Source organism: Macrosteles quadrilineatus, unplaced genomic scaffold (assembly GCF_028750875.1).
Source record: "Macrosteles quadrilineatus isolate MER2022 unplaced genomic scaffold, UCM_ALF_1.0 Scaffold_1__1_contigs__length_201487025, whole genome shotgun sequence".
NCBI classification, from domain to species: domain Eukaryota; kingdom Metazoa; phylum Arthropoda; class Insecta; order Hemiptera; family Cicadellidae; genus Macrosteles; species Macrosteles quadrilineatus.
The window spans coordinates 10,477,670-10,491,925 of NW_026542594.1; the positions used below are offsets into that span (position 1 = coordinate 10,477,670).

General features: G+C 37.6%; 1 protein-coding gene across 2 annotated transcripts in view; it reads left to right on the forward strand.

Moving 5' to 3' along the window:
• The first annotated feature begins 311 nt into the window (after window positions 1-311).
• The window catches only part of LOC129005134 (ADP-ribosylation factor-like protein 13B), a 96,922-nt gene continuing 82,977 nt past the window's right edge, over window positions 312-14,256 (forward strand). The window contains exons 1-2 of one of the 2 annotated variants that reach the window (XM_054433954.1): window positions 312-566; window positions 3,185-3,255. In XM_054433954.1, the coding sequence (XP_054289929.1) occupies window positions 481-566; window positions 3,185-3,255 (157 nt within the window). In that variant the 5' untranslated portion in view covers window positions 312-480. Of the gene's footprint in view, window positions 567-809; window positions 916-3,184; window positions 3,256-14,256 lie in introns of those variants that run through there. The other variant, XM_054433959.1, reaches the window with a different exon arrangement.

The following is a 14,256-nucleotide window of genomic DNA, read 5'->3' on the forward strand; positions in this document are numbered from 1 at the left end:
CACAACTCACCTAGGTGACCCAAAACGAATATATCCACTCAAAACTCAAACTCGAAAATTTTGACGAAAACAATACTTTCTCCATATACGTATAGGGGGAGAAAGTACAAATGTATTGGAAGAAAAATATCGATGGAAGAACATCGACTATCGGCTTACAAACATTTTCAATATATCTATCGACTATCGATGCCCAACACTATTTTTTTTTGTATCGTATCGTATCTTTCGTATCCGTCCGTTCCGTTCATTGTTCCGTGTCGTCGTCGTATGTTTGAATAATTTAATTACGAGTACGAGTAGACGGAAATTGTTATTGATTGTTTTATTTAGAGGTAGAACATGGATTCCGTCGTGAGTCATTCAATGTGACAGCAAAATAATAATTTATTTTATTATTTGTTGCATGGGTACCATCAAGTAAAGTTTATTGAAATAGAGTTTTAGCTCTAAACACTGACTTATAATTTGTAGGCTAAGATGAGTTGTAAATGTTGTTGTTTACCTGCAATTGATTCAGGATCAGTTAGTTTCTTTAGGAAATACTCTTCCAGAAAAAGAAACAGGTAACCTACCTTTAAAACAACATTACGTAATCAACGTATTTTATTTTATCTGTTAAAACAATGAATGCAATTAAACACGTGTACTTTTAATTTACAACCCAAAAATAATAGGTAGGATGGCCTAATATTGTGTTTGAAAAATTCCTTATCTTCAACAAACTTTCTTTGTACCTATTGTCATAACATCTGACAGTTTTATCTGATTACCCAAATTGTGTAAAAAGTTTTTTTTTTTTAATTTAGGCCGAAATAAATTACTTTCATTAGGATATGCACTCTCTAAGTTTAAGTTAGACGTAGGCGCCACTTATTTTTAATGAAAGCAGATAAGTTACCCCTACTTTAAAAGGTAAATATGTAACCATTAAAACTTTTTTTAAAACCTCTTACAGGAAAGATTCTCATCAAAATGCTTTTGTCAATTTTTTGCAGTGCATAAGTTAACTCACAAACACAATCATAAAAATTAATGCAAGTTGCTAATTAAGTTAGGTTAGGTATACCTACTTTAAAAGTTATACGGTAGGTTAGTTATAGATAGGCCTATAACCTTGATAGCTTTTAAGTTATTTAGGCGTAGATTGATTTGTTCCCTATTGCACCCTAACTTCTCAAATGATCAGAGATGTTTCTTTGACCCTTGATTGAATAAAGGCTAAGTTTACTCCTAACATATTCTCTCCTAAACAGGCTAAGTAAGTAGTATAAATTGGTCAGTTCATTAAGATTCATTCTAATTATAATTAACTTCATGTAGGAAATAACATATATATTTGTGTTATAAGGTAGTCAGGGTCTAAGTTAGCCTAAGTATGTAAATTTAGTTTTATTTCGAAAATAAATTTAAATTTCGCAAACTCAAAACCTAATCAACACCTGTCAATTTAATAAAATAGGCCTAGGTGAAGTCCTGCACAAAAAATATCGTGAAGTAATTAGGTTGCTATTTCATGTTCAGTGGCCACAATAAAATCAGTGTGTTATTGAAATTAAAATTTAATGGCAATGGATGCCAAATCCATTTTATTATTATATCTATATATTATATTTCCTGTCTGTTGTAACCTTCATGTACGAAATAAAGTAAGGCCCACACTTAACCGATCTCGCCTTTAACCGATAATTGGATTAAGTTATCTGCCCACGATTTTAAACATAAGTTACACAGTTTGTTTTAACCAACCTTCCTTTGAGAGCAGTTTGGTTTAAAACCGCCGATCTCTAGGCAATTTGGCATTTCCGCTCCCACGATCGGCGATGGGAACCATACGCTTATCTCCACAGGATCACAGAAAACATACTACTGTAACCCAGAATGCCAACCGCATGGTAAAAGCGTTAAGTACTTTTAGAGAGCTTTGCCTATCAATTCGTAGGCAGCGCCACCAGCGTCCTAAAAAAACATATAGTAAGTATATGTTTTCTGTGACAGGATGTGACCAAAAATAAGTTAGCCTAAAATATTTTGTAGGCCTATCCATCCCATAAAAATTATGTTTCTGAAAACAGCTGTCATTATTGTAAAATCTAGAATCTAGAATTATCTTATCGCTAAAATAAACAAACAACGCAACTTGTAGGGTAGGCAGGGGAGAGGGGTTAACTACTCTAAAGTCAAGATAGTTGTTGTGACTCAAGCCTCCAGTGAGAGGCTATAAATAAAAATTCTGTCTTGTAAGAAAATGGTTGCTTGTAGGCTATCTTTAATTTTGACAAAAAGTTCTGTAGCCTACTGTATTATGATGGATTTGGAAGAATCAATTAATATTACAGTAGGGTGAAGTTTGGGGTAAGTAGGGCCGCGGGGCAAGTGAAGCCAGTGGCTGCCCTGGCCTTATAAATGGCAAATTAAATAAAAACTCACCAAATAGGCCTAATGTTTATTTGGTTCCTTATGTAATATATTTAACACTAACATTGAGTGTAACTGGACAAAAACTACCTATATTTTTTAATTGAAAAAAAAAAACAACCTTACGTTTCACCTCCAAATGGTAGTGCAGGGGTCAAAGTTTGCATAATTGCTACCACTATAGCCTATATGAGAAGTCCTAAAGTCAAAGATGTGAGTGTGTCTAGTAGGTAGTTTTTAAGTGTATATTAAGCCGATGTGGTATATTTTTCCTCAAAAATGCTTAGTAAACAAAATAAAGCCGTGGCCTCACTTGCCCCGCCAATTTTCAACGTGGGGCAAGTGGAGCCATAGACCCCGGGGTAAGTGGAGCCAGTAAACAGTAAACTCCTTTTATCAAAGAGTGAAATTAACAGTTAAGTTGAGATGGAAGACAGGGTTTTTTGGTTAAACTTAGTATTTTTAGTTCGACATAATAAGACCGCAACCTTGATACTGTAATTTTAAGTGTAAAGTGTTGACAACACAATGTAAAAAATTAATGAACAATATTATAAAGGCAATTTTTCCACATAAAATTCATTGCAAACCATGCCCAAGAGTTCAGAAAATACTGCTTAATATGTAAGTACAATAATTAGGTGTCATATTAATAGTTTTATATTAAAAAGTACTTTCTTAGAAATTTTACAGATTTTCACATTGTTGTGTTCTCGATCACGGGGCGAGCTCTAGTAATACGCTAATAATTCTTTTGTTACTACAGGAAAATTGTGTTGATGCTGGTGGGATTAGACAATGCTGGAAAATCGTCAACTGCAAAACGATTAGCTGGAGGTTAGTGGTAAATTATAATTTTGGTTAGTATCAACAAAAAAATGCAAAGAACATTTAGAATATACTATGGCTATACAGTAGGACCTCAATATCTCGAATCTGAAGGGGTTATGATAAAAATTCGAGCTATCAAGTTTTTCAAGTTAGTGAGGTTCAAGTTATCAAGGTTCCATATGAAAAGTTTGAGATACTGAGGTGTTGGGGTCTTACAGTGATGTTACGTTACAGCCTTTAAAACTTGACTTTTACGTGTTAAACCTTTATAAATCAAACTCAAACTACAGTATATTTATAGGTACTGGAGAGTACGTATTTATTTTGGAAGCAAAATAAAACAATTTAAATGCACATAAAGAACAGTACAGTAGAACCCCTCATATCCGGCCTTGGTTTTACTGGTCCTCTGTTTATCCAGCCCCTTCTAGGAAGCCAATAAGAAAATGTTTTTCTCACATCTTACAGACGTTTAGATGCAAGCACTAGCCTTTGCGCTTACTCAAGTCATAAAATAAATTGTTCTCACTATTTATCTGTTTGTTTATCATTTATTTACTGTGTCACTATACTCAATTGAGCTAGTAGGCCTAACCTCTGAACAGTTGGTTGATTATTTTCCAAAGTGGGGTTCCTGAGAGGCTATGGATATGGCGGATGGGAATAGTGTGATAAATTGTCCCGTTTGTTCGAAAGTGTGTAGAGACGACGAAAAAGCTTTGTTGTGTGAAGGTTACTGCAATTCTTGGCATCACGTGTGTCAGGATTTCAGTGAAGAAATCAGGCCCGGTCTGGCTCCATTGGAGGCCCTCGGCTAGATGTTGATTTGAGGCCCTCAGCCAGAAATAAAACAAGGACCATGGGGTGCTCTCACGGCAACAATTAGTTAGCATATATGTTTGCTGCAGGCCGCAGGTGCATAAAAGGGGCCTAATGTGGTTTTAAATGATTAAAAAGTTTTTGATAATTTTTATTAAATTAATATTTGCTAAATTTCCATAAATTAAAATCTTTGTATTTATACATTTAATTCCAAGGTATCAATCAATTTAAATTTGATATAAAATTTGCTCGTATTTCTATTCACCTCTACAGCTGCCATAAAATTTAAAGGCCTATTCTTAAAATAGTTTTTTTAAGTCTTCAATTTAAAAATAAGACTAAAACATAGTTCTTGGAGTTTTTGCCATAGGCTACATGGTAAAAAAACATATCACGTACCACTTTTGAATCTTGAATACATCTATGAATGGACCACATTTACTTTTTATCACACACTTTACTCCATAGTTGTACTTCAGCAACAAAGACAAACAGAAATAATCAAAAGTATTTTAATTTAAACGTTGTAAAGCTTACAAAAAAATTCTGATGATTTCCGCCTGCCTGTTTGTGACTTCTCATTGTTAGCAGAATCGGAACTGAAACCAGCTAATCTGCTAACCATAAGTTCAAACAGTTCGACTTTAATTTGTTTTTATTTTGAAATATTTCCTATCCATTTTTATTTTACTTGCGCCACTTGGTTGCGCACGTTTCATTTTATAAACTGAACGATTCACGTGTTAGTAATCTTTCAAACAATACGTCATAACCCACTACGTAGGAATGACTGAAAACAGTCGTCGGTGATTAAACTAGTCCCTTCTCTGTGACAAGTCGTAACACCATACTCGACCTTTTGGTGTTGAGATGAGGCTGACTGGTAGAATAAAATCAGTTGTAGATAAACTGACGGATAGGAATTGGGAACAGTTTTTAGGGATGATACATAAAATGTAATTGCATTTATTTTTGTTGTTTGAAAAAATATAAAATTGCCAAGACACTGTGTGTTATATACTGATGATTTAGATTTTAATGCCTGTAGTAATATCTGTTTTAAAAACCAGGTAACAAATAAATAGGAATATTTGTTATACTGAGTTAGAGACATTAGGCCTACTGAATAATTTAAATCTTGCAGTCATGTAATAAACTAAAAATTTTTAATTAATTGTAAATGTTGTCATTCTATTACGTTTTATACCAAAGTAACAAAATATTAATGCAAATGACAACAAACAATAGGAATCAAGCGGGAAAACTCCAATGTTTAAAGTAAAATTATATTAGATAATTTTCTTTGCAATGACTGAAACCACTTCACCGATTGAACGCCACCAGTTAGTTGTTGTTGTAGTAGAATTCTCTCGGGTTTCATTCGACTGAAAAAAAACGACTGGTTTTAAAAACAACCGATTGGCAAATTGACTAGTCGATAGTTTTTTCCAGTCGGTTGTCCCATCACTATACTAGTACAAGCGCTAAGCTGTCTGCTTGAGTCCAGACACCAGACATATCGCAGACGCGCCGGCACGGCCATGTCTCGTCACTACCGCGGAGCGCTGGGCATTGGGCAATGAGCTGATTCGAACGGTGCGTTGCAGTGAGATCGGTGACTATCCTCTAGTACCGAGTGACTATCACTGTACTTAGGGGCTACCCCTAACTGTAATTCAATTAAAAAAAGAGTATTGTTTATTAAAAATTGTTTTTGCAAGACTACGTCGCTGTGAAACAGTTAAACAAAATATTGTATTATTATAACTAAATTTTTTTGAATTGATTTTTTGGCGTTTGGAGGCCCCCTTGAGCTGGAGGCCCCCGGGGATCGCCGACCAGCTGCCCTGGCCAGACCGGGCCTGGAAGAAATTTAGCGAAATACAGAACCTGGAAGAAAATGTGAGGTGGTTTTGCCGACCGTGCGATTCGAGGTTAGGGAAACACATTGCACCTGCACAAGGTAAAGTGGACGTAAGCTTAATCGATGACTTGACAGTTATTAAAAACTGTGTGGAAGCTTTTTCAAAATTAGGTACATCTCTGGAGAAAAAACTTGATAAACCTTAGTGTGAAAACAAAAGTAGATGTGAATAATTTAGTTAAACGGACAGCAGACGAAATTAAGGAAATAGATTCTTTTAACAAAATTAACGCGTCCAAACAAGAAATTGGCCAAGAAAAGGGAGTTGAATCAGAAGGTTGGCAACAATGACGTCACTGAGATCCCCTCTTTCCCATTGGTGACAAATGACGAAGACGAAATTCATACTGCTGTGAATGAAAACGGAACGGTAGTTGAATCAAATGAACAGCAAATCGGACTGAGAAACGGTAGTGAATTGACTCCAGTGGGAGGAGTGCGATTCGAGTGGCAACAGGAGCTGACGGGAAAGACTGGAGGAACTGAAACCGATTGTAATCTCGCTCCAGTCAGTCCAGTCTCGACAGTGTCCAAATCCTACGCGAGTACTGTTTGAGGATCGAAAGGAGTACCAAAGTCGAAAAATCCTAATACAGTCTCAAACAACAGGAACCATCTGAATTCATCTAAAGTGGTAATCGGCACTGGCTCGACCGAAACCAGATTGAAACCGGCTTGTAAACGAAAATTTATTTTTGTATCGAGACTATCACCTGCAACAACTTGCGATACCTTAACCAGTTTTCTTGCAGACAATGATATACACAACTACGAATGTGTTGAACTGAATACACGTTTTAAATCCTACAAATCGTTCAAGTTGGGAATAGCAGAACTGTGTGTCGAAAGGGTGTTACGCTCTGATTTTTGGCCAAACGGCATCCTTGTTAGAGAATTCCTTCCATCTCGACGTCCTTCACCGAGATCTTTTTTAGGCAGGACGGTCCAGCACTCGGGATTGCCAGACCACCAGAATGTGTCATGAGAAGACTTGAGGACCCAGAAAATTGCTCTCCTGTTGTAATTAGTGGTTTAAATGTACAAAGTATTCGAGGTCAGGAGAGCCTATTAACTGTGTTCATTGAGGAAGAAGAGAAGGTATAAACATTCTTGGCGTTTGCGAACATTGGTTAGTACCAGAAGAGACTGAATTCTACAGTACAGTGGCAAATTTATCCCTTGCAAGTATTTACTGCAGAAAAAATTCCAAGTGTGGCGGAGCATCATTGTTCATTGACCCAAGCCTTGATTTTAGTGTCTTAAATGTGGAGCAATTCTGCTCAGACCTCGATTGTGAACTAGTAGCGATTTACATACCAAGCCTGAACGTGACGGCAATCTGTGTTTACCACTCACCTAGTGGGAATTTCAAAGTGTTTTGTAATCAATTGGAGAGCTGTCTGGCTTCCATTGAGAGAAATTTCTCCAACTTGGTCTTGATGGGGGATTTCAACGTAAATTTCATTGGAGAAGGCACCGAGAGATCTGCCCTGCTCAATCTCCTGAAGTCCTTCGGACTTTTCATCATGACAACACAACCAACGAGGGGCCACTCCTGCATCGACAACATAGCTGTAAACCTGAACACCTGGGATTATGAGGCCAGTGTCGTTGAACACTTTGTCGCAGATCACTCCGCAGTGGTGATGAGATGGATGACTTCTTCAAATGTGGTGAGTCCTCCTTTGAATTCTTGGCATAATAGTTATCTTTTTAACATTAGAAAAATTGACCTAAGCATGATAGACCTATTTTTAGTAGCTCTAGGTGAGATTAAATGGTTTAACATCCTGAAAGACGATGCCAATGACTTTGATGTGTTTTTTTCTGAAATAAGGAAGTTATTTGATGTTTTCTTCCCATCTAAGTCTAAGATATATAGGCCCAACAACAAAACTTGTGTGACGAGGTCAAAATCCTACCTCAAATGGTATACTCCTGAAATGTTTAGGCTAAAGCAGGACATGCTCGCACTGAAGGACAGGTTTAGGGAGAACAACCAAGAGGTGGACAAAGCAGCCTACTTAGCCTCTAAAAATGCATACAAACAAAAGATTGTTGAGGCCAAGAAAGAGGCTAATGTAAATATGATTGTTTCTGCTAAAAATTAGTGCAAAGCAGCTTGGGATGTGGTCAAAACGGCCACAAGAAGCAGTCGGGTGACCCAATTACCACACAGCCCTGACCAATTTAATAGGTTCTTCATCGACTCCATAGACAACATTGTATAACCGGTCTGAAATCTTTAGACTCCAGTAAGATTTCTTTGAATGTTGATGAACACACCAACCTTTTTTCGTGGCAGCCTACTACTGTACTTCAACCGAGATAGAGAAAATTGTGGCTGGTTTCAAAAACTCAAACAGCCCTGACTTCTACGGAATGTCCACAACCTGGTTAAAACGTGTCATAGGACAAATCTCTCAACCGCTATCGCTAGTCCTGAACAACATTTTGAAGAGAGGGGTTTTCCCCCCCAGCATGAAAATTGCCAGAACCGTCCCCATCTACAAGAAGGGTGAGCGAGATAGATTGAACAGCTATAGGCCCGTTTATATTCTACCAATCTTCGGTAAAGTCTTAGAGGCTCTAATGACCAGGCAGCTTTGTGAACACCTAGAGTCTAACAACCTACTGACGGAAGGTCAATTCGGATTCCGTAAAGGCCGGTCTACAACAGGAGCGGTCATGAGGCTTGCAGGTTTGGTTGGTGAGGCATTTGAGGCTTGCCACATAGTCACCCTCACATTGTGCGACCTAAGTCGTGCATTTGATTGCGTCGACCATGCCATACTGGTCAGGAAGCTGGAGAGTTATGGAGTGGGTGGCACTGTTCTCGGAACAATTGGATCATATCTCGCGGGTAGGCAACAGGTGGTCTCTATCGAGGGGGCAACTTCAGCACCTCTAGAAGTAGCATATGGAGTTCTACAAGGATCGGTAATTGGGCCGATTCTTTTCCTAGTTATGATAAACGACCTCGACAAGTCAGGAAATGTTGTATTATTTGCTGACGACACCACCCTTGTGTCACGAGGACTGCAGGTTGAACAGTCTGTAGCGGGAGCTGAACAGCACTTAATTGAAGCTTCAAACTGGTTTGAGGCCAATGGCTTCCAGCTTAACCAATCCAAGACACAATCTCTTGTCTGCAGTCTGGCTAAACATGCTCCTCACAATGATCCGGTGAAGCTGCTAGGTTTTACCCTGGACCAGAAGCTAACCTGGAATGACCACGTAAATCAGGTCTGCAATAAGCTGTCAAGGGTATGCTGCCTGCTCCTGAAACTTAGGTATCTGGTCACGGAGAAATACCTGATGAATGTCTATCACTCTATGTTTCATTGCCACGTGAGCTATGGTGTGCTGTTGTGGGGACACGCACCCACGACCGAAGACATCCTGGTCCAGCAAAAGAGAGCTCTACGAATAATCACCTTCAGCGATCGTCTGGCTCACTGCAAGCCTATCTTTGCCAGGCTGGGAATTCTAACAGTGTTTGGTCACTACATCCTCGCCTGTATAAAGTACGTAATAGATAATATTGAGGAGTTTCCTTCCAGAGCTGCAAAACATCACCACCTTACTAGGCATCGCAACCAACTAGATGTTCCTAGAGTTAGACTATCAAGGACTCAGAAGGCCTTTAGTAATGGAGCCCTAACAATATATAATAAGTTGCCAAACTCCATCGTACTTCTCGACAAAAGGGAACTCCTTAAGGTACTCACTGCATACTTTAAAGGAAAAGCCTACTACTCGCTGAAGGAGTATTTTGATGACCCTCTGTTAGGCCTGGGCTGACTTACGTCTGTCCACAGCCTCAGTGTTAAAAATATGTTTTAAAATTTGTAAATAATGTATATATTTTAGTACAGTGTTTTCATGTTATTTAATGACGCCATCAATCACCCATGGGGTAAAAGATGAAGAACCGGTAATAAGGTAATAAGTACAGTACAGTACCGTACATTAATTTTTGTATTTCACAAAATGGATAAGAAAGTTGAGTAACTTATAAATGCATGTACCATTTAATGATTTTCAAGTCAAATTCATTGTCATTTTACCTCCATTATTATTAATTATTTTTTGTAGGCCTACCTGGAATCATAGTATTTGTACTATCATTACTTAATGACTTAAGCTTACAAATAATTTGTTTTTCTTTTTAAGTTATAAACATGTTTATTCTTCTAAAAATAATCCCAGAACAGACTTGAATGATACTTTTGACTGCATATATTGATAAAATAATATTAGATCAATGGCATGGCCCCCACAAGGGTGGGGCTGGCGCAACTCTGGTCACAGGGCCCGGGCCCTCAGGGGGCCCGGGCCTACCCATTTTTTTCTTTTTCTTTTTTTTCCCCCATTGAAGATCACTTTACAGCAGATCATAAATTGAAGATAAAAAATAATATATAAATTTTACAAAAAACAAAAGTTAAATAATTTAAAATGTATTAATTCTAGATTCTAGGCTAGTTTATATTTAAATACTATGGGTGCGTAGGTGCGTATGTACTATACAACAGCAGAACAGCCAGCTCGGGCCCCAGTGGCCGGCCCCACAAACTCCCTCTACCACTTCCTCCCGCCAGGCGCCTAGCCACTCCTACCTCACTCCCCCCATAATAAACAAAGTTTGGTTTTATAATTGAACTGATAGTTTCAAGAATGAATCCTTATAGTTATGAGTTAAAATAAAATTTGTAAAGCATTGAAAAATTGACATGTACTATGTACCATAGCTAAGGTGACCAGACGTCCCGTTTTAGGGGGACTGGCTCGTCTCGACAAATCCTCTCGGGACGCTTATTCGTCCCGTTTTATCAACATTTGGTCCCGGTTGCACTTTTATGTAGTTTTAAAAATATGAAAGATTGTAATAATTTTGACCTAAGTTTTCTTCCCAATTCGCACGGTACATAATACTGTACTAAAGCATGGATTGGATAGCATCGGCATCGACAGCATCGGTCATTCTCGGCGTTACTAGTGCACATTCGTTTTTCTCCGTGACCACTCGAGCAAGTTCGGCAGCTCAGGCATCCACTCCCAAAAAATGTAGTATTGTTAAAATTCTTGATGAAAATTGTCACTGAATAAAATATGATTTCATTGGTGTAAGCTGTTAAACTCGATTTACGTAAGTTTTTTTCCTACTCCATATTACAAAGTACAATTATAGCAGTTAAGATAGCCAAACCCTTTTACAGGGAAATAAAAAAGACAAAATATTAATAGGCATGGAGCTTTTGTGTATTGATATAATAGTTTTAATTGCTCATTTCGTGTAATTTTAAGTCTTATAAAACTCATTGAAGAATTCTTTTCTTCCTTAAAAAAGGCTGCAAAAGTGCCATTTACCACTCACAATTTTAATACCTAGATTGCCTTAAAAACTCACTGAAATACATGACATTTTCAAGATTTTCCCGGGGGAGAACCCCCGGACCCCCCGTCTAGGCTGGGGGGTATTCCATACCCCCCCGACCCCCCGGTTGGTAGGGGGCCCGAGCCAGATCCTGGTAACAGGGCCCACAATTAAATGTGGGGGCCATGATCAATGGTCATTTTCATAGTAGGTTGGTTTATCCGGCCAAATCATCCATATACGGAACTACATTTACTGTCTCTTTATATATATATATACTGTAAAAACAAGCTACTGTAACACCAAAAATACTGAATAGGTACAATACTGTACATACAAAAAGTATGTAGAGAGTAATATTTAAAGGGAAAATACAGTACTGTACTAGTGTGATTAAAATACTAAACAAAATGCAACGTAAAAACTATCTCAACAACTGGCAGACTACATTGACTACAGTACTGTACCTAGCCAAACAGACACAGGAAGGAAACACAGGAAGTTGGATTTCCACGTCTCGACAGGAATCAAAACACAACTGACTTGCACTGTTAAGGCAAAACTTTGAATTATTGAGGCACATTCGTGCAAACTTCGACTTATAAAGGTAAACTTAGAGTTACTGAGGCTCGATGACGGGAAAATTTGAGTTACAAAGGTAGAATGTTACCGTTCAAAAGTTGTTAAACTACTTATTGAGGTTAAATATTTAGAAACTTTGAAAAAATCGAGATATTGAGGAATTTGAGATATTAAGGTTCAAGTAATTGAGGTTCTACTGTATTTTGAATTAGCACACATTTTTATTGAGGTGATTTCAATCATTATTGAGGTTAGGTAGGCCTACCTACTCTATACATTTAGTAACAAAGTTCATGTTTTTGACCCCAAAGTAGAACGTTTTAAAACTTTCTACAACAGACTTGGAAAAATCAAAAAAAATTTCTGCGGGCTTAAGTGCTCTAAGTTGCATGTGAATGAACTGTGTGTGTGATAATTTTAATGAATATCTAGAAATAAATGTTTAAAAAAGTTTTCAAACGTTCGTATCGGTTCAAATACGCACTGTTAATACATTGATTTGCTTTGGTAATTCGGTTATTCTATGCGTTTCTCCTCACGATTGATGCACCAAAAATTTACGTCGCAGCTTTCGTTTATGTATTGGATGATGTTTTGTAGCGTTACTGTTGGCAGAACGGAGAATTTTACTGTAGAAAGTCAACAACTTTATTTACTGCAGGAAAATTCTCCGTTCTGCAAACGGTCACGCTACAAACATCATACATTACATTTTTTCTGTAGTAAATAAAGTTATCGACTTTCTACAGAAAGGTTTTCTGCAAAAAACAATGTTATTAACTTGTTATGTAGCATTTTCTGCAGAAACTTATACAGGTTAAGTGTAAGAATGTAGTGTGTGTGGCCCTAACTTTGCCTGTGAAAATAAATAATTTGTAGGGTAATTAAACAAAAACAAAAGAATTATAAATACCCCTGCTGCAGCAAACCTGCCGACTAAGCGAATTTCCATTTGCCTGGATTGATTTTCAATTAATCTATTAAATTAACATTTATGTAACGACACAGAACACGTACTACTATAACCCAGAATGCCAACCGCATGGTAAAAAGCATTAAGTGTTTTGAGAGAGCTTTGCCTGTCAATCCGTAGGCAGCGCCACCAGCGTTGCTATGCTATTGCATGGCAACGCTGGTGGCGCTGCCTACGGATTGACAGGCAAAGCTCTCTCAAAACACTTAATGCTTTTTACCATGCGGTTGGCATTCTGGGTTATAGTAGTACGTTTTCTGTGGTAACGAGTACCTAGGTTAGCTGCTACAGGGAAACTAATAAAGTGTGTTTTTTATTAAAATATAATAGCTTAGTATGATATAAATAAACCGGCCAAGTTTGATCAAAATATATCCATAAAAAAGCCAACTAAGCTTACAACATATTATAATATTCTCCATAAGAATAAAATGGAATTTTAAATTACCAATTTTTTTAAATTTCTCTGTAACCAATCACTGTACAAAAACACTTTCATATACTAAATTATTTGTTTTTTAAGCTCTTTAAAAAGGTCTGGAGAAAAATAGATAAATTTTGTGTTTTAAGGGTAAAAAATGAGAAAACCCCATTCCCATGGTCCGATCATGCTGGTTCGCGAACTCATTCAAGTTTATCCCGCCTTACACCTTCAAACCAAATTTCATCAAAATCGGACAAAAATTACTCAAGTTATCGTGCGGATAGACACACACACATAGGCCTATATATATATATATATATCAATAAATATCTATATATAGAGATATATATATATATAAATTTGAACGAATGGTGTTTTTGGCCTCTGGGGACATCAAAATGAAAAAGTAAATCGGTCCCGGGCCTAGGTTTTACCATTTTCCATTCCATTCCATTTTCCATTTTGTTTTGTCATAAGAGCAAGAAGCTCCCTGACTGCAAACCCGGTACCCATGGCCCCCACAAGGGTGGGGCTGGCGCAACTCTGGTCACAGGGCCCGGGCCCTCAGGGGGCCCGGGCCTACCCATTTTTTTCTTTTTCTTTTTTTTCCCCCATTGAAGATCACTTTACAGCAGATCATAAATTGAAGATAAAAAATAATATATAAATTTTACAAAAAACAAAAGTTAAATAATTTAAAATGTATTAATTCTAGATTCTAGGCTAGTTTATATTTAAATACTATGGGTGCGTAGGTGCGTATGTACTATACAACAGCAGAACAGCCAGCTCGGGCCCCAGTGGCCGGCCCCACAAACTCCCTCTACCACTTCCTCCCGCCAGGCGCCTAGCCACTCCTACCTCACTCCCCCCATAATAAACAAAGTTTGGTTTTATAATTG